Source organism: Lepisosteus oculatus, chromosome 7 (genome assembly GCF_040954835.1).
Source record: "Lepisosteus oculatus isolate fLepOcu1 chromosome 7, fLepOcu1.hap2, whole genome shotgun sequence".
Classification (NCBI taxonomy): domain Eukaryota; kingdom Metazoa; phylum Chordata; class Actinopteri; order Semionotiformes; family Lepisosteidae; genus Lepisosteus; species Lepisosteus oculatus.
Genome location: NC_090702.1, coordinates 44,810,821 through 44,831,867, shown reverse-complemented (window position 1 = coordinate 44,831,867; position 21,047 = coordinate 44,810,821). Strand labels below are relative to the sequence as shown.

Here is a 21,047-nt window from a genome sequence, read left to right as displayed (position 1 = left end):
ACGATAGCTTTTAATCTATCATGAATGGCGGTGAGACACAATTTTGCCTCATAGCTCTTAGGCCCTGAGTTTTATTCCTACAGGGAATGTTCTGTATGGAGTTTGCATGCCCCCCTCAGTGGTATTTATGTTATGGTCACATCAGTTTAGTGTCTGTCTGTCAGGGCATTGCCAGTACACCAGAATGTTAGCAGCCTGTGTTGTCTATAGGCGTTGGTTTTGCTGGTGGGGTTTATGTTTTCTTTACCACTTTGGTTGCTAACCTTAGTAAAGCCACTGTTCTTGGCCCTTTCAACTGACGTCCAAGTATCAAAGTGTTTTCATGTGCAAAGGGCAACAGTTGGCCAACCTGAAAAGGCGATTTTCCACACGCTTCATGCTGGTATTAGTACACAGCATTTCGAGAGCCACGTACATTTTCTGAAATGTGAGTGAATAACAAAAGAGGCAGTCAACTAAAACCTTTGTGGCAATACTACTTTAAGTCACACAACACTGTATAAAGTATTCTATCGCTATTTAGCAAATTAAAAAAGAATGATAGATTTGAACAAAGAAGCAGTAAAAAACATGAACTTTAAAGATTGCCCTATGAAAGTAAATCTTGAATATTATGGAACGCAAGTTATTCTTCAGAATGCATGGACTTCTGTCTTACCCACTATAATACTGAGCAGCAGTATTAGTAGTTACTGATGTCCATGTGGTATTCAGTGTTTTACCAGCTGAGAGAATTTACCCTATAGAATGAAGAAAAGGAAACAACTTCACATTCCACTACACAATCTGTCTGACGTTTTACACTGAAAAACTTTTTACATATTGTACTGTAACTTGCAAACATTGTATTTTGCTGTGCTTTGGGTATCTGGGTGAACTGTGTGAGTATGGAACAAGCCAGCCATGCTGCTGAAGCCGATTCTTAGAAGAACCAGCTAGATAAGATCCTTGGATAAATGAACTACAAACCCCCAAACAGGCAAGTTGGGCCAAAGAGTTGTCTCATTTGTAACCTGAAATCTGTTTTTACGAATGAATAGAAATAACTTCCAAACACAAGTTCCCATGTTCAGTGTGACTTATTCCTTTCACAGGAATAATGGCTAGAAGTATAAAGCAAAATTATAAATGTGTATGAAACTTGTTTGTATGCCCTTTAGCAAAGCTAAACCTAGTGAATAGTCTTTACTGGGTATCATCATTCAGATTTCATTTTAAATCAGTCTTTTTTCTTCTTCTAGTAAAATAAGACTTTATTGATCCCAAAGGGAATTTCAAGGGAAAGGTTATGAATCATAAAAGTTTGACTGTTAGTAACTTTACGTGAATACGTAAATGGCAGACAATGTGATCTAAAGGTATGTCTTTCATCAGTTTAACACACAAACTAAAATAAATACACACTACGATAAAAATATTGTATAATATAGATATAATTTATTAGATTTTCCTTCATGTTTTAAAAGTGACCCACTTAATGTAATTCTGGGGCAGTGAAAATATTTTTTAATTTAATCTGACCACAGCCCCTGATGCATGTGTGACATTTTAAACAGCTGGACATTACAAGACAGCATCTAGCATTCTAGCATCCAGATATATCCATTGCATGTAGTTTTCAATGATGTTTTTCAGTGCTCTCCAAATATACAGTATCCTCATATGAAATTCTGTTCTGTATATGGTAAGAACAGAAGGTTGTGCACAGTTTAATGTACTGTATAGAAACGGGTACCCAACGCTGAAGGGTTTTAACTCAATCATATCTGCTTGGCTCTCCGGGGGCTGTCATAAACATATTTCCAATTTATGCAGAACTATGCTTGAATGTGATTTCTTGAATCTCTATGATACAAACACACCCATTATACACCTCTGTCCAAGACAGCCTCTTCATGTTCAATCTTTTGTCTCTACAAGCCCCATTAGCAAAACAGCACTGGTCAGCAAACTCAAGCAAGTCTCAGGGGAACACACTTCTGGATTGACAGAAAAAAAATATTACCTAGAATTATTGACTAAATTGTCACTGTGTTTTTAAACTATCATCTGCTGCACGTATTGCAAAAATAAAAGACCAGGACACGCCAATTCCAATACCAGCAACACAGCTTTATTGATTTCAAACTGCACGTAAAACGATACACCTGAATGTATGCTTTTTAAGAACTGCATGGCAAAGTGACACTGCCAGTCTCTATTTCATAAAGAAAGGAATTTATTTCAAACACTATTACTCTAAACATTTTTAAGGAACTATATATGTGGGAACAGAGAACAAGTTTTGAAAAGAAAAGATAGAGAGACATTTTAGAACTATTTTTTGAAAACACACTTATTTACACTTTCAGGTGCACGGTTCATTATTTTACCAGACAAAAGAAATTCCTTTTTTATCCATCTGGCTTTCCATCCCTCATAATAATGTTAGTCATTTATAGTACTAGGATTCATCGTTTACCTTTTTTTGTGATAAAGCAGGACATGATGTAGATTTGCCAAAATGTGTGAAATTAAACTGCCTACTTCAAGATCAGGCACAACCATGATAAACAGTAAAAGAAAAAAAATATATATAAACAAGTTTCCAGTGCTTTTATGTTAAACTCCAGGAGAAAATGCCTTTTAAGTAGGTATAATAGGAATGATGTTTTTATTTTCCAATGATTATCTACATTAAATGATCTTTCATTTTTTATTTTGGGCATAAGTCACTCTTTAGAAGAACTACTGGACACAATATTAAAAGTGATTTTAATTATTTTAAAGTGTGGGCTGGGATTATATTAAAATGAATGAAATATCCTAAAACCATGTACAGTGTTTCCTGAAGATGAGTTGAGCTAAATAACCTTGAGCATCTTGTTTCACACAGATATGTTTTTATACAGGTGCCCGTAAATGTTTAAGAAAAGACAGACTTAAGAGGAACACATTATTCTCCTGGACTCTTACATATTGCAACACCTAGATCTTAGCTATTTGCATGAACAGTTATAAGTACTGTCATTTTCCTTAGTGGTTAATGCAATGATATGTACTGAAAGACAACAGCTGCTGGAGAGAAAGGAATTACACTGTGGTTATTTTCTTGTCCTTGGTAGCCTGTTTAATGGCGGCCTGCTCACAGATGATCTCCTTCAGGCGCTGTAGCCTCATATTCTGCACAGTCTGGTCTCCCACACCCGTCTGGCTGCGATGGAGGAGGCTCAATGCATTGATGTACTCCAGCTCGGTGTATTTTACCCCTTGGTCCACCACCAGGTTCAGCAGTTCATCAGCTGTGTTGTACAGCATCTCGTAGTACTGCCTGCAGGAATACCAACAGTAACGCATTTAGCGGTGTATCGGTACAGAACTGGCAGTACAGTTGTCAGTCCGGTGCTATACTATCAAGAAAAAACTTCACAGAAACAAAACACGGAATAGTATAAAACCTGAAATGTGGTCTAACCGTTTCAAAGTTCTTAGTTTTCTTTTCTATATTTCAATTGTATACTCAACAGCACCATGTGTCCCAGAAAGACAAAAATTGCAGAGCTGAAACTTAATGCTTCTGATTTCCTTTTGCCAACCAAGGTTATTACACCTTTTATTATACTTACTGGAAGAGGGTTCAATTTCCCTCATTTCAAATACTCTTCTGATTGAAGGCAACTGAATTCTTTTTACTTTATCTGCTCAGAAAGGATTATGTCTCCGTCATCAAAACGCTTTGCTATGAAATCTTTACAATCCTGATAGGTACTCTTAACATCTGCTTTATTTCAGTTCCTTCGGCAGTGGGAAAGGTAAAAGAAAAATCTTATGTGCTCTATTTCATAAAAACTGGCATCTTAATCCAAGTATCTTAACTGTTAAGGTTTGTACGCCATCGTGTTGATTTGATCAAAGGAACCTGACTTTTTCTTTCGGACATAAGGATCCATTTTTGGAAAGATAAATAAAAGCTGTTACTGGCATCTAGTATTTGGAAATGCTCATGCACATGGGACTTATCCCTGAAAATACAGACATAGACTAAATAGCTTACATTTTAGAAGTGCTTGCCGAACCATTTTCTAAGACATATACAATAGCAATGAATACAGAATAAGCTTATAAGTCCATTCACCTGAATAATACATTCACCTGAATGTTGGGGTATTATCTGCTCTGCCTTAATTGCTATCCAATTCTTCTTTATTGGTGTTTTATATTGCAGCAGCAAAGGAAACTAAAAGTAATTGCATGAGATATGGAAAGCAATTTAATAAGTTTCCAAAAACACCACAATCACCATCAACACATCTCACTTGGTGATGTTTATGATGGAAATGTTACAATTTGAGAAATGTATCTTATCAAGTTATCCATCTTTAACCATAAGAATTCTGCACTTACATCAGTTGTCTTAGAGTACTCCAAACCCCTAATTGGACGGCATTTTTCCCCAAACATAGTTTGTCATTACAGCTCAGTGATCTTTTAATCTGATTTTCATGGATAAATACACTAGTATTACAGTGTCAATTAATAATAACAGTACATCATTATTTAATACTGGTTGGTAAACACTGTTTTGGATCCACCTGGGAACTTAAGTAAAAAGTATAAATAATTCTAACTTTTTAACAATTCAGCATCTCTAGGGGTCTATTTAGTGTCCACTAAATTGGACACAATTGAAAAGATTCAATTGAGTAAAAGAAAGCGACATTCAATCAAAGCATATACTCAATAACATCTTCTACTATTGAAAAAAAAATGTTTTGCTGAAAACTAAATATAACAATGACTTCCGTTCTAATACAAATTCTCAAATTTGTGAGATTCTATTTGAAAAATATTTTTTGGGTTCCACTATAGTTGGAAGGACAACCTGTACTGCAAAACACAGGTCATGTAAAGTTTTTTTCTTCAGACAGACATTCCTGCGTGTGTATGTGTTTAATTTGTACTTTTTTTGACAAGCATTGCCCTTGGTTATGGCCAATTTGCATACACACAGTATGTCTCTCTGCAGGGTCTGTTAATTTTTAATTCTTCACTTTCAAGGGGTCTATTAATATTGATGAGGGGTCACTAGTGCTTGTACATGCCACAGGGAAATGTGCTGAAATTCTGATGTGCCATTCGTGTGATGTTATCATATAATGAAATATGAAAACTGAATACTTATAGATCTCCCCTATTTTGTTCAACCTGCCTGCTATAATAAATAGTTTTCTTCTAAATGTCCTTTGTATTTGAGAAATCCCACATCCCTTAAGTAAAAAAAAATTAAAACAAAGTTGTGGTATTCTAAATTTATGCACACAATTGGAACAATTCCTTGGGGAAATAATGGAATCTTCCAACTTGTATACCAATTATGAATTTCTATGATTTTAAAATACTCCCTTTTCTGTAGGGGTTTTTGTTGTGTCTGACTTACTGTACCGAAAGATAACTTAAGGAAAAGGACATTCATTTGAGGAAAGTGTTTTTGATACTACTCTCCCTTCATAACAACAGTTGCAGATGATAAGTTCTTCTAACTGAACTTCTAGCTGAAATCTATTTTTATCCATTTTTAAATTATTACTGTTTACTAATTTAGCTGGCGTCTTTATCATATGCAACTTATATTTAAAACACAATACAAAAGAGTATAAAGTGGACACCCATTGCAAGCTTTGTATATTTTATAATCACATACTGTTGCTAAACATACATATTTAGCATAATGATAAATTAACGTATATACTGTAGCATTCAGAAATTCAAGGTACAACAAATATACCAATAATGTAAACGATTACAATACAAAAGACAATTCGAATTTTACTATGATACACACAGGAGAACTAAAAGGCGCACTTGTTAATCAGACTTGTTCAGTAACTATCTAAGTACACTTGCAGCTTGAGTGTATGCAAGATTTTAAAATTAATTTTGTGCACACAGAAAGTCTTAAAGAAATAAAGAAATAAGTACTGTCATAAAAAAAGCAAATTGCAGCACTAAAGGGAGAGTTTCTAGGCACAGTGCACATCTTCAAAATTAAGAAGTAGATGGCTCAAACAAGTTTTAAGTAAATGTATGGTTATGAATACGGCAAACAAAAAGAAAAGGAAACAAAGAAAAATATCAGACAATGTATTTCTCAGTCACGTTATACACTCAGCCATGAATGACATATTTGTTCCAAAGTCCCATTTTATCATTGCAAACCAGAGTACAGAGCTCAAGGAAACAGAAACAATGAAATCAGGCCAGCTGCTGAGACTATTTTACTTTTAAGACACTACACTAACATCTTTATTATGACAGGCTTTTAAAATATTTCAGAACAGTAGAGATGTTAATAAGATTAAAACGTGTACTTATAAACTCTTCAATCTCTCTGATCTTTATTAAAGGAAGATAATGAAAAGCAAGGCTCCACACATCAACAAAAGCACTAGAACTCAATTGATAGATCCTGTGAACACCTGCAAATATTCGCTGTATACCATTAAATTCTAATTAGCCTGTGCACTGCAAGTCTGTATACAAAGAATATTAAGCAAATTTATGAGGCTTACCAAAGAGAAAAGGAAATGAATGTAGCAATAAAGTACAACATTGACAATTCACATACCCTAATTTTGAACTTGTCCAATGTAAAATCCATTTTGACTTTGCCTCTGTCGCAAATGTCATCTTTTCAAATGAAAAATGTCAAAGTAGTTAAGTGATAACAGAACCAAAACAACTTAGATTGTTTGTGCCTGAAATCTGAACAGCTGCAATTGCCTTACAGAGGAAACCCCATTAAGAAATAATTTTGAGAAGATAGTTACTACTTACTGTACCTTGAAAACATTTTATTTGCATACATTGTACTACAACTAAAAATTATTAAAATGTTGTAGTAAGAAGACCTCTCCAATACAGCAAAAACAATTGTTCTCTTTCTTAAACACCTAAAATGTACAAAAATTAACAGCTGGCAATTAATTGTTTTTTTTTTTTTGCATGTTTGTTAATTTGCTTTTACTGTAGCTCTTAAAAGGTCAAATGGGATTTGAAATTGGTGTTAACCCTGTACCAGTTTCTGAGCTGTCTGCATTCAGGTGTGCTGCCTGAAATGTAATCAATGGACAAACAAAAAATGCTCACCGTGCCCATTCATCATATCTTTGTCAACTAATAAGAGCTGTTGGATCAGAAATAACTACAAGTAAGATAAGGAGAGGAGGTTTCAAAATCTATATACTGAAAGTGTTGGAAGCAGTATCCTTGATGTTTCGTATTACCGTATATGACTCTCAGGACTGATCAAAGAATATCGTAAAATAAATGTCTAACAAAACAAGAAGCTGCATTAAGCCATCAATTAGTAGTAGAGATCTAGGGCTCAGCTGGAAAGAAAATCAGCGGGCAGTACTCCAGGGCCAGGGCTGGGGGTCATGGCACTGGGCTCTAGTTTAAATCAGGTGCAACAAGTGGTGACATTTTTTATTGTCTGTTTCTATAGCATTTCAAAATGGTATCTGTATTTCAGAAGCTCCCACCTGAAGTTCGCGCTACATTAATACTCACCACTTTGCTGGTCCTAATGTGACTTACAGTAGTAGACAGAGTTTCAGATCACACACACTGAAATCAGCCTGACTTACAGTACATTCCCTGACATTAGCTGTGCGGCTCTATCAGATGAGTGGCTTCTGGCCCAGATGTTCAACAATACGCTTTAATGAAACACGGATCTCAGAAGCCGAACCCGTTTCTTCATTTGATATTTCATACCGCTATCAAAACATTGCTTTACTCTCGGCTCTAGGAGAATGAGAAGGCAGATTCATATCATGATGAAGAGAGGGAAAAAAGGCATTACAGGATTTACTTCACTTCTACCATTCTTATCTTCTCTGTGCCATACTTTATTTTGATGTACTGTACACTGGTTTCTATGTCAAAACAGTCATTGAATGGAAAGGCGAAAGTCAAACTTCATTAGCATTTCCAACCAAAGTGATTTGCATAAGTGAATTACAGATCCCTGCTGCAGATCGATAACTTTTCTTTTTGCTCTCTTTTTGAAATCTCAATGCGGCTTTTTATTGCTTTCTCTCCCTTTCCTCAGACACTTGCCTGCTCTGTTTAATAGCAATATTCCTGGGGCTGAGGTTATGATAAAGCCATTGATAGGTACACCCTGGGGGCTCAAATGATCTTAGTGACAATGACTCCAGAGCACAACATGAATATTCAATCTCTGCAGTAATGCAATGAGCACTCTTATCTTCTCTCTCCATAGTTCCCCCTCGTTCATCAATTGTCAGCTTTCGCCATCGATTTACCAGCAGAACCCTTTCTTGCAGATTTAATGTGCAAAGACACACTGGATATTAAGGCATTAGTTGCAGTCTGAAAATATTAAAATATGGGAGTAATCTGTTTCATCAGGTACTTAACCTCGTAACTAACTGATTAGGGAGAGAAAAGAAAGAACTCGGATATCCTGTTTGAACCATATTTTGCAATACAGTTCTGATCAAAATGGATTTATTTTTTTCCTTTACTAGGGGTCAAGAACGCCAGAAGAAAAAAAAATAAAAGAAAAGAAAAAAAAAACAATACCCCATTGAAGGAGCATAACGTACAGCTAAAGTATGAAATAACGAACGAAAAGGAAAAGGGAATGTCGGATTATCCTTGGGATCGGAACTGGAATCCAAGGATTTCACACCACTGGATCAATTAGCTATTAACAACCAAATGTGTCAGATGGGCCGAATGGGCTCCTCTCATATCTTTCTTATTTTATGAGGGAAGGCAAGTTGCATTGTCCTTTGGACCGTAGTTGCACTAATAATTTGGTGTGAGGGTGAAATGTAATTAGTTTAGCTTTTTTTGTGATATTATACGCCAATACCTGTATGATGCTCCAGCGTCTTGCAAATAAAATCACACTCCCAATGAAATAGGAACAAAAACATAATATTGTAAATTATGTGGGAGGTGTAGCATCTATTAGGTATTGGGGTTGATTTGTATATGCCAATCCTGGAAGAGGAATCATGAACTGCAACACGTGGACAGTTTGGCCAAAATCCCAATTCCCTCTCCCAAGGAGCTGATTCTCAGCCAAAAATAGACATTTGATCATAACCACGATCAATAATCAGGACTGATCAAAAATCCTCAATGGGAAGTACTAGATCCTTGTGTATGTCAGTGTTATCCCTGCCAGAGGAGGATTTACAAAACACTAACTGTAGGGGTGTGAATAAATGTGACTCTCATGTTTACTGGAATTAAATTATTGACGACAAATGATTCTAGCAGTCACCTGAAGACGGCTCAATAGCCATAACCTAATGTTTCTTTCTGCTTCTCAGAATGGAATTAAGCTCTGCTCGCACCTTTGTGGCCTGCACACTGATGCAGTTCCCTGCTCAAACCCCTTCAAGCATGACTTTGCCTTGTGTACTGCTATTAAGATGACAGGATGACAGTTCTGGCCTTATTCAGCAGGGCAAATGATCTCATCAGTAAATCTATGTTAAATGATGTTTTTGTTCCTATTTCAGTGGAGTTATGAAAGAAAGCCTGGAGGGCAGAGTGTGTTGGCAGTATTTCAGTTTGAGGGGCAAAACACATCCCAAAGTGCTGCTGGAAGCTTTTCCGAAGTGACAGGATCTGTTACTAGATTCAGCCGTTGAGTTAGGGATACATTTTGCAATTCAATAGAATCCTTTTTCTTTCCAGGGAGAGAGAGAAGGAGTAGTTGAGGGCATGGAATCGGGAATCAACAAATGCAATTAAGCCGAGGCCTGGAGATACGAGTATAGTGCAGCCCAAGATAAGAGATACTGTAGTTTACTTGTACACTTTCTCAAAATTCATATTCTGGAGGACAGTGTCAAAACGCATGGATATACCTGCTTAACAGCTTGATGTGCAATGCTGACAGATTCCCGCATCAGTCAGGCTCTTTATGAGCAGTCATTCTATGTACTGTATAATACATTTAGAATTTCGTATCACATTAACTGGGCTGCATCTAGCTGAATTAAAGATGATAGTGCACATTTATTTACAGGAGGTACACTTAAGGTTATTTCAAAACACTGAAAACGACATACATAGTGGAAGCTATGTGGAACTGTTTTTATAATTGAGAACAGGAAGCCCTTCTTTATCAGAGATTGGTGGGAGTGTGGAACAAGCTACCCAGCCTTCTTATAAAAGCTGAGACCTTGGCTTCTTTCAAGAAACAGCTGGATGAGATCTTCGGATCAATTAACTACTAACAAATGGGCTTGGCTGGCCAAATAAGGAATAGTTAAAGGTTCATTCCCCTCTGAAATGTAAGAAACTCTCAGAAGAAGTCTCCACAACCCAAACATAGTGTTTCTTTTACAGTTTATCGTGGAATGAACCTTTTACCTGTTCCTACGCATGCTGACACAGCTACCTAATAGATGGGCCAAATGTCTTCCTCTCATTTGTAACCTTCCTCATGCTTTTGGATTTTGGTAGGTACTCCTATTTTTGGTGAGTATACAGTATAAAATATACAATACATAAATGTCGCATGCTTTTGGTTTTCATCACCTCTCAGCTAGACACATAGTCTAGCACAAAATTGTTTTTGTTTTCTTTGCAGTTTTTGCAGGCATTTAACTTGTTTCCCCCATTAAAAGTGTTCAGGCTGTCATGAAAAACAAACTACTGTATGTACACACCATTTAGGAATTCCACAACATGGAACATCACTGGAAGGGCAGAGGGGGGGAATTTTTGCAAGGCACTGTAAAAGATTATATTTCTCTTGAAATAAAAAAATATATATATGTTTTGTCAAAAAAGAGTCCTAATTGCTTGATGCCTTATTCTTTGCAGTACCCAAATATAAATGGTTTCATTTCTGTAACAACAGCAAGATTATTACACATTGGAGATACAGTCCAGACCATTATTTTATATTGCACTTCATTTGGTTTACACCAGGGCATTAAAGTTTCAGCTACGGTATGTACTTTAATACTACATTTAAGTGATTTTATCTATATGTAAATAGGGTATGTATCCTACATGCTCCGATTGAATCCATCTCAGTTAAGTACCAGAGCTTCTTAACCTCCTTTAGATTTTGGTTTGCATTTTGACATTTACAGTTCTTAGAAACTCTGCTACAATTAATTTAAAACTAAACAAAAAGTCTACACATTCACTGCAAGTACTCTTGCATCAAGATCCAGCATGAGAACACTAATTTTCCACGCCCCTGGAATTGGAAATACAAATTTCCTTTGGTTTCCAGGACCCTCTGAACAGTCTCTGGGGAACCACAGGGGTCCACTGATAAAAATCCCTAATCTGGAGCATTTAAGAGCAACAGCACAGAAGTGACACAGACCATAAGATGTCATACTATAGAAGTAAAGGTTAAATTAATCTGACTAACTGAAACTCAATTACAATAGTAATTGCTTAAATGTCTATGGTGCTCTTCATCCCAAAGCATCTCATAATACTTCAAATATACAGTATGAAGAGACTCCCTTCATGCACTACTGAAGTGCAGTACTAACAGTGATGTCTGGCAGACATTATGCCCCAGCAGACCAGGTGGAGAATTGAGAAACTGTTTCGCCAGTGGAATTAGGAGAGAAATTTATGGAGGGCAGATAGTTCAAAACCATAATGGAATTTAGCCAGGACACCACTGCTCATACCCCTCCTATCATGAACAAGTGGGATCAGTTGATAGCAGTGTGTCGTGTCACTACTGCACTGTATACTGAGGCACAGGTGTAAAACGTCTGGTCCAGAGGGCAGAGTCCCAACTACTCTGTTGCATTTTAAGTTTTAACAGATGTGATTCAAACAACAGTGAGCTCTCAAACTGGAAAGCTCATTAATAAATCTGAAAAAAATCAAAATTTTCCAGCAGCGTAGAGCATAGAGTTGAGAACAAGTCTGCCCGTTTCCGACACATTCCAATTTACAATTCTAGCATTATGTGCACAGCCTTTATGGTGCTGACTGACTTTGGATTTATAGTTTAGTTTTTAATGACTTAAGGACACACATTTATTCTTCGTTTCATCTACAACAACAAATAACATTATGACAAGCAGACATAGTGACATTTGGTCACAGGCAGTCTTCCATTATAGCTTATTAATGTGTTTTCAAATGCCCTTACCATTTCACTCACACAAGTGAGTGCCTGAAGCTATAAAACAATTTATGGCCTGCACAAAATATTCAAAAATATACTATTACAATGGCATTGTGATATTCAGAAACTTATGAGAATAGATCAGCAAAGCACTGCAAGTTTGATAGGTCAATAGCCAGTAGTCTACATTGTTGCATTTCTGTGGAATATTCTATGGTGTTGGTAGCTGTCAATACCAATCCACTGCTACTGGACTCGTAAACAGATCTCTTATAGTTGTATGAAATGCACTGTTGAAGGAGTAAGATCACTCCTTATAAGATACTTTGCCGCATACATTTGGAAGTCCATGAGATTGATTTCTGAAACATTGCACAAGGTAAAAAATCAATGTGAACACTGTTGCTTTGATTAAAAAATGCTCTAGAAGAACACAACAGTTTGTAAAAGGGAATATGAATCTTCACTGGTTTACTCATGCATTAGAAAAGAAAGTCGTCTTCCATTAGATGTTTGTTTAAGTGGGACACTGTAGTGAATGGCTAATATATACTTTTTTAGGAAAAGTGAAACTATCTGCCATTTCTGTTATCCTTTTAGTTAGCTTCACAATATGAAAAAATAACAGGAATATAAAAAGACTTTTAAAAACTATTCCATTGTGAAACCAGTTTTGAAAAGATTTCTATTCAAACATGTCATTAGTTCTAATAAATAGGGCTTTTTCAGGGGCCATGATTGAAGCATTGTGTGGTACTACTACTATAAACCCCAAAGAAAAGAAAAGCCAGGATTTCTCAAACTAACTGGAGAAACTCTTGATACTACTAGATGCTTTGGGAAGAAGGCATATAATACCCATTAAAAGAATACTGCTCCAAAGAAAGAATTCAAGCTGCTTCACAAGTGGACAGCTAAAGTCATAATTTGAAACGCTAGATATGCAACATAAGGTGCCTCGTATCATCCTTTTTCAGGTATTATGTGAAGGGTGCATGGTATTTAATTCTAGAAAATGTTCTTGAGAAACAACTCCTTTTATTAGCAATAACATTCCTTCTATTATTCTGAGAAGCGAAGCAGGAAGATTTTGTTTAGTATTTTATAGACTTTAATAACAAAAAGCATTATTAGCATAAAAGTATGAATTCTACAAAGAAAACAGGGTATATATTTAAAACGTACTGTATAGCTCTTGGTTAAAAATCCACAAATCTTTGAAATTTATAATTTTGTGCCACTGGGTGGCAGCCTTTTGATGTTTTTTTTTCCACATTTAAATTTTTCTGTTCATATTCACAGATGTGGTAATTTCTCCCAGACACATGAGTCAAGCAAAACTAAAATCAATTCTTGATTATTATATTAAAATATTATTTTTCCCTTGTAGGGGTTCTGTGGTGGAATTATTTTATATGTGACACTTTCTGTCCATCTCGCACAAAGGCTTTTCCTTTGCTATATATATACTGTAGTATAAGATTTGATTTTGAAAACGTAGAATACAGAAGTCTTTGGGTACACATGTAAGACAGCAGTGTAACTTACATCAACTTTTTTTAGAACTCTACAGTATGAATGGTTCTATTCTTTCCTAGACAAAAAAAATGATGTTACAGAACTATGAATGAAAATAAAAATGCAATCAAGTGTAGTGTACAATGTATCATTACTAAAACTGGATGGAGGGTTTTCAATAAGATTTCAGTTTCTCAATAGCTATCTGCATGCCTGCAGTTTAATCTTCCAATGATAAGAGGTAATTTTATTTTCCACAGTAGATCATTTAAAACATCTCATACAACAAAGTATGTTACCAAATTAATGAAAAAAGATTAACCCATACAGAACCAATTAATTGACAGTTAAGTTTTTTTAATTAACTTTAACAATACAAAAATATTGTTAAATTTACCTTCCACTTGTAAATTTAATGTTCTTGTTTAATGTTACCTTTATATTTACGGTACTACTGTATACAGTGCTTTGCAAAAGTATTCAGACCCTTGACCAATTTAAAAAAGGTGGGGTATTAATCATTAATTTATTCAGTTCTAATTTATTTTATTCAGCATCTAAGATGTGTGACACTAGTGCAATTGATCGGCATTTACTAACATTGCGCAACTTTTGTCTTCCTAAGTAATGTCTTTCAGACCATTGTGTGCTCCATGCTTTCAGGCAGATTTAAATTGATTGCACCAACTCGTAAAGAAAACAAAGAAAATGCATTCTGAGCATTACAAGTGGAACAAACAGCTTTTGGTGACAAACTGTGGATCTTTTTAACACAACTCTCATACCCAGGACATAAGCCTGTCAATATTACTAAAATCCATACTACTATAAAATAATTTAAAAAAATGTTCTGCTTATGTGATCTGAAGACACTGCCCCACCTCCATACTAGTATTAAGAAATCACGAAGCTTTGAAAACAGCCTTTTCAGTTGGATATTTTTCGAGAGTCAAATCAATCAGTTAAATAACTCCAGACTGGAGTTTATTTAAGACTGGTATTTATAAGATTTATCATGTGATTATACTGCAAAGCTTCAGCCTTTTTGTTATTGTTTTGTGACACTTACTCTATGTCAGTATATCAAATTAATAAAACAGAGTTAAACTTATTATATAATTAGCTCACAGATGAGGAGTTGATTTCAAAGAATAACAAACATCTAAAATAATAAAATATTTTAATAACTATTTTACCCTTTGATTAAGTAAAATCCTGAGGAATAGTAAAAGAAAAAGATACTGGTCACAGATTTTTTACTTAAGAACTCGACTACTCCGAGCTCAACAGCTCGGGAAAATGCATGTAGCCATTCCTCGTTCCATGATTTATAGTCATTTTAACTCACGAGGCTCAACTTGAACTTAAAATAAAAAGGACTCCTAATCTGGCACACGCAGCACATTCTATGTGAAGGCTATCTGGACAAAAACAAGGAAAATCTTGTTTCCTGGCATTCTTATAATGCACAAATATTAGGTAAAGAATGGAAGACTGAAGACCTGGGAGCTGATTCAACTGAGCTATTTGGCCTGTAGGTCCTGGGACGGATTAGGCAATTTGTTGTCTTGCTGCTGTAAAACTGGTTTAAGGCCACAGGGTATTATCATGGCACACTGAGGAATATTTATGCATAGCTTCTTACTCTAAACCTTGCAGCTAGACTAGCCGTGAAATCAACATCCATTTAAACACGGTCCCACAGGCAGACACAAAGGCAGCAAATAATAGAGTTGTTCAGTGATCACATCTACGTTCTCTGAGTGATTGGCGACCATTGATTGCTGAACCCGGGAAAACTGAAATTACTGCTTAATATAAAGTGTAGCTATCAAGTCCCTAGGGCGCTGAAGCCCTGTTATTATTTTTCACCATCCTCAAAAAATAAAATAAAAAATAATGACCTGAATGCCAGTACTCCCAACATAAATGTGCGCAACCAAAAATGCAGACAAAATGCATGAGATGCCTGGATGGCCTGATTATATTTACACAAAGGATACTGGTTCATGCATATTTTAGCATGTCTGGTAATCACAAAAACAATGTGTGACAATCTGTGGCAATTTCAATCAGCCCTGTCCCACTCTCCCACATAATTAACCCATAGGCCAGAAAAGAGAGTAATCGGCAGTTTATTATGATTCTTTTCTAAATACACTCAAAATAAAATAAAGTATCACAATAAAACTGTTCAATGAGATTGATTCGTAGGCTCATATCATGACACTTATATAAATATAAATAAAGAAGTTAGTCAAAATGTCTTTTAGAGACTGAATTGCTGGAGAAAGCTTATTATCAGAGATTTTAGTTGATAGCAGACAGACCACAGTATGCAATCTCTCATGATTCCTGATGTGGAAGGTAATTAACTGGTACATTTCAAGGAAGAGAAGCACAATGTCTCATTTCTAATGTTTTAGCTTTTTTACGTTGTACCCACATACCCAGAATACTGGCTAATCTGAAAATCCTCTACACAGGGCTATGTAATTTTCTTGCTTTTTAAAAACTAAAATTCTGAAGATTTTGAATGTCCCTCTGGTCTGGAGCTGTCCTGACTCGCACTTTGAACTACTAAATCTATCTCCTCCAAATCAATTGGACATACTGTACAGTATATCACCTATAACCAAAGAAGGTGACAGAAAAGCACTCTATTTTTTTTACACATGCAGCATACTCAGACCAAGGTCTCATACTCGGCACACACCCAGCTTGTCAAGGCTAATCACATTTACCAATCCTTAAGGCTAACAGGTGCCCTAGAATGTGACAGGGATGGTCTTCATGACCTTCCTATAATATGAAAGATCACCGCTAGAACACATGGATTGGAAGTCACATTATCGGGATAGTGTAAACTCTGTGAAGAAAACCAGTGGCTGATGCAAAAGCTCAGTATCCATCTCGAAAGACTGTAAAGCACTGTGTCCATATTACTGGCATTTTCTTCCTTTGTTAAAGCTTTGTGCTACTAAGACACCCTGAGTAAGAACCTGACAACCCGACAAATGAGATATGTGCATAACTGAATAAGCTGTCTAGCTAGGCAGACAAGTTGTTGTAAACAGGGACCCTCGGTGAAGGCAGGAATGGTAACATAACTGCAGTACGAAAGAATGTAGAAATATTGATTATGCATATTTAACTTTTAATAAGTACAGGTATTCTGGGAGGGAAACTGCAGGAGAACCCAAAATGCTAGCATCACACATAAAGGGGTTGCTTTATAAATTGTAGAAGCATAAAATACAAATCCAGTTAAAACTAAAATTCTCTGAATCAGAAAGCAGAACAGCAAGTGCCCTGCAGGCCTCCACTGGACCCGAACATTACTGAGATGTTGCAGGACAAGTCTGTCAGAGAAAAAAGAAGCAGCAGTATACATATTCTCTGTAAGAAAGTGAGAACTGGGCAGACAAAACAGACAGTAATATACTGGTATAGCTGTGTGACTGACTGTCTAGACAATGTGCAACTGTGATTGCTAACAAGGAGGGCTTTCTGATGTGAAAAGCATGCTGTAGTTGCAGCCAAAACATACATTATACTCTGGGCCATCTGCTTTAGCATCACATGGCTTAGTAGGGTATGAAGACCTTTGCTTTTCCAGATGAATTTTGACTTAAGGTTTTCACTATCATACAACAGCATTAAAAATTGATAATATTTGAAAAGATGTGCACTAATATTCCACGTTTTTGGAGGTCCCCTATTAGTGGCCAATGCTTTAGCTCTTTCTTGAGATGATCAAAATAACGAATTTGAATCTTTAACTTTTTAACACCAAATGGGTATTTTTAACCAGTCTGGCAGTATGCCTTACGTCTGGCATAAAGGCAAGCACATGATGTCCCAGCCCTTAGAAGCCTTATTAAGCACAGTTTGGAATGAAGGCAAAATAAAGAGAAGTCACATTGCAATGCATCTTTCTGAACAATTCAGATTAATAAGATATCCTCTTAATGTTATTGATTTAAGTACAAAATGTCCACTGATTTCAAATAAAAAACAAGATGACAATCTTGAAAAATAAAGCAATCATTACACGGTTAACATCAATTATTGAGCAGCTCAGAAAATGAATGACAGCATCTGTAATGAAAACATTGATTACAGAAAATTAGGCTGCTCTGTAACCCTTTTTTTGTTTTTAAGTTTGGCTGTAAAACCTGCGAGCTAAATTCCACAACATTGATCTTTGGAAAACTGTCAGGTACAGATAGCACACATCCTATAGGTTTTAAATTGATGACTAAGAGCCAATTATACATGTTTGTCTCAGTACAGCTCAATTTTTACTCAAGCCACGCTCTTTGACTGCTGAATATGGGCATGAAGAACTGACAGTCCTGATTTAAATTCCAAACCATGGCAACCAGCTCTCAGGCAGCAACTTTGTGAAGCTTCTAACACAATATCATTCAATAAGGCAAACTCCCCTCTTGACACAAACACAAAATTAAAGAAAACCACCTATTATTCTAATGGGAATTTTAACATACAAATATTTTTTTTCCCGCTTAGTGTAATTGTTCTACTACAAATTGATACACAAACAGACCCCATTTATTCCTTATAAAGGAGCCCAAAACATATCCATAGTAATACTTTCTTCAAAGATCCATTTTATTCTTTTGACACCTGCTCAATAAGTAACAACCCAATGATGCCTACTTACTGGCAGGAGTTGTTAACGTTAGTTGTTTATTTGATGCAGGAGCCTACAGTGATAATGCAGCTATAGTGGAAGAATATCTGTATTATACATCAGTAAATGTCTGTATTCCTACACATTATAATAAGAACGTTTTTAATGTATGAGTACTTTATAAGAATTTCACAGAAGTGTTCAATAGCATACATAACAAAAAATGAAAATAAAAGTACGGCTAAATATCCACACTAAAAGCTGTAGTAGAAACATCGGTCTGTTGTCCATTCTTTGTAACGTGCTTTTCTGCTGTGTGAGATGTTCAAAATCAGCAGATCTAAGCAAAAAAACTAGACTGTACTCATGTAGTAAATCCTTAATATCATATAGAACTATGCAATTCAGTGTTTTTTACATGAGCAAGAAAATCTTAAAGCTAACTCTAAACTTCACAAAAGCAATTTATAGAGGATGAGAGTTATGTACTGATGCACAGTACTTTTAAGTACAGCATGAATCATTGAATTATGCACAAACTGAAGCCTATTCAGTACCTGAGAATATGACCCAGAAAGTAAGGTATTATAGTAGTAAAAAAAGAGGCATATATCAATATTTCAGAGTAAGACAGGCAGAGTAAATGTACTGAGTACAGAAGTTACCTTTGTGTATGGAAGTAAGATTAGGATACAGGAGACAGTTTGGAAGTTTTCATTAACTGTAGTTATCAACTCAGTTACTTAAAATAAGGAAAAAAGAAGAGATTGTACATCAACATGAGGGAGTTCATACTGCCCAAGTTACCCTACTACTAATACAACTTTGTATTACTATTTAAAAAAATAATCCTTTGAAAACTGCAAGGCATTTTAAGGACTTCCAAGCAACATTCCATCCACTTTCTTTAATAGTATGAGTGAACTGCAAGTAAACAAAGGAGAAACTAGAAAGAAACCTGCCAAGTTTGGAATTCACTGGCCAAACAGGAGCAGTATAATAACATCACTTTATTGACCGTACACAATTTCTTGCATTAGGAATTATCTTTTCGCATACCCCAGCTTGCTTTTCATGAGACACACGGATAGGGAGAGAGTCTGGGGTCAGAGCGCAGGGTCTGCCATTGTACGGCACCCCTGGAGCAGTTGGGGCCTTGCTCAGGAGCCCAACGGAGTAGGATTCCTCTGCCGGCTGCAGGATTTGAACCGGCAACCTTCTAGCAACAGGCGCAGATCCTTAGCCACAGAGCCACCGCTCCACCCCTGTATGTGGAACAGGATGGGAACTGACAAAAGAGCAGAATACCAGCCGGGAGGCCAGCCTGGGACACGGATTGTCTGCGGGAGTCTTGACCAAGCTGTTCAGAATGAATTTGAGTAAATAGAGTGCAAATAGAATGACAGCTATCACATTTGGAGTTAACAGAACAAGGAGCTTGATTATAGGGTGCATTTCATGATCTTCTGTGCACTTAATGATTTTCTGTGGACATATAAACTAATTCTGCAAACTGTGGGGAGCAATTTGGAAGCATGTGTGGATGTGATTCAATCTGCCAAGGTTTCCAGGTGCAGCAGTTTACAACATAAAGGTAGTTGATGTTTTTCAAACGAAATGGCAGTCTGGCCAGTGTAGGTTATACCAGAGGTCCACTTCATCATTTCTTAACTGTATTGCCACTAAAATAATACCAACCATGTTTGGAGTCGTTAGTCAAGTTGACTGTTTATTCATGAGGCAGTTGATGACACATTGTGGATGCAAATCAGAAACAGGTTTCCTTCATGAGCAAACCTGCAAAATCTCAATTCAGTGCTGTGCTTTCAGCTGGGAGAACAGCGTGGAGGTCACATGCAGGTTTGACAATGTCTCAGATGTTAATGATGTGCTCAGTAGAATAATACTGTACTCTGGAGTTAATTGGTCATTTTTTTAAATAGCCAGAGTTAGTGTTACAGGCTTTCTGTTGACAATTAAGAAAGCGAAATGGGAGCCAGGTGGCCATATCAGTATATGCAGGAACCCTATTTTCAAATATTTTCATCCTGTTGGTACTGGAATTATACAGTATCTATAATGTCTGGAGTTAATTAGCCAAGCAGGGATTGTGCACAAGTGGTTTGCTGGATGTACCACGTTTCTCAAGAAGGTTTATGACCTGTTACAAGTGTGAAAATCAAGAGGAATCTTTCAGGTGATTTTTTGAAAGGGTTTTTGAATATATTTCTCAGACTTTAGAACAGCCACACAGGATCCCAGTTTTTACAAGAATATTTATGGCTTATCTGTTCCAACCTACAGTATCTGCCTAGTATGAAGTGTCTAGGCTGACCCATACTGAAATGACAGATGTCATAGGCTTCCAGGACTTGGAATAAAAAATATAACACTAATGTCCCTATGTACTCTTGCCCCTGTGAAGTAGAAAAGTATTTAATTTACCTGGCGAAGTCAAGGTCAGCTTCACGGGACATAGTGATGTTAGTCAGATTCTGCTGTAGGACAAAAATATTTCTGCACATCTTCTTAATCCCAGATTCACTAATCCTCTTGAAATACTGGGCTCCATTGATCAGGATGCAGGAGATCAAATGGCCCAGACCTGAACAGTGAGAGAGTAAACACTTTTACACTCAAACACATAATACATTTCTCATCCAGGCCTCAGCCACAGAAAGCATTTTTCAATTTCTCCTGACAGCAGCGGCTACAACAAATGACTCTGGA

At 36.3% G+C, this 21,047-nt stretch overlaps 1 protein-coding gene across 2 annotated transcripts in view; it reads right to left on the bottom strand.

Moving 5' to 3' along the window:
• Positions 1-2,091: 2,091 nt before the first annotated feature.
• The window catches only part of exoc4 (exocyst complex component 4), a 218,359-nt gene continuing 199,403 nt past the window's right edge, over positions 2,092-21,047 (bottom strand). For both annotated transcript variants that reach the window (XM_015352427.2, XM_006633281.3), the window contains exons 17-18: positions 20,763-20,922; positions 2,092-3,310 (exon numbers count right to left, since the gene is read on the bottom strand). In XM_015352427.2, coding sequence (XP_015207913.1) covers positions 3,073-3,310; positions 20,763-20,922 — 398 coding nt within the window. In that variant the 3' untranslated portion in view covers positions 2,092-3,072. The remainder of the gene's footprint in view (positions 3,311-20,762; positions 20,923-21,047) is intronic.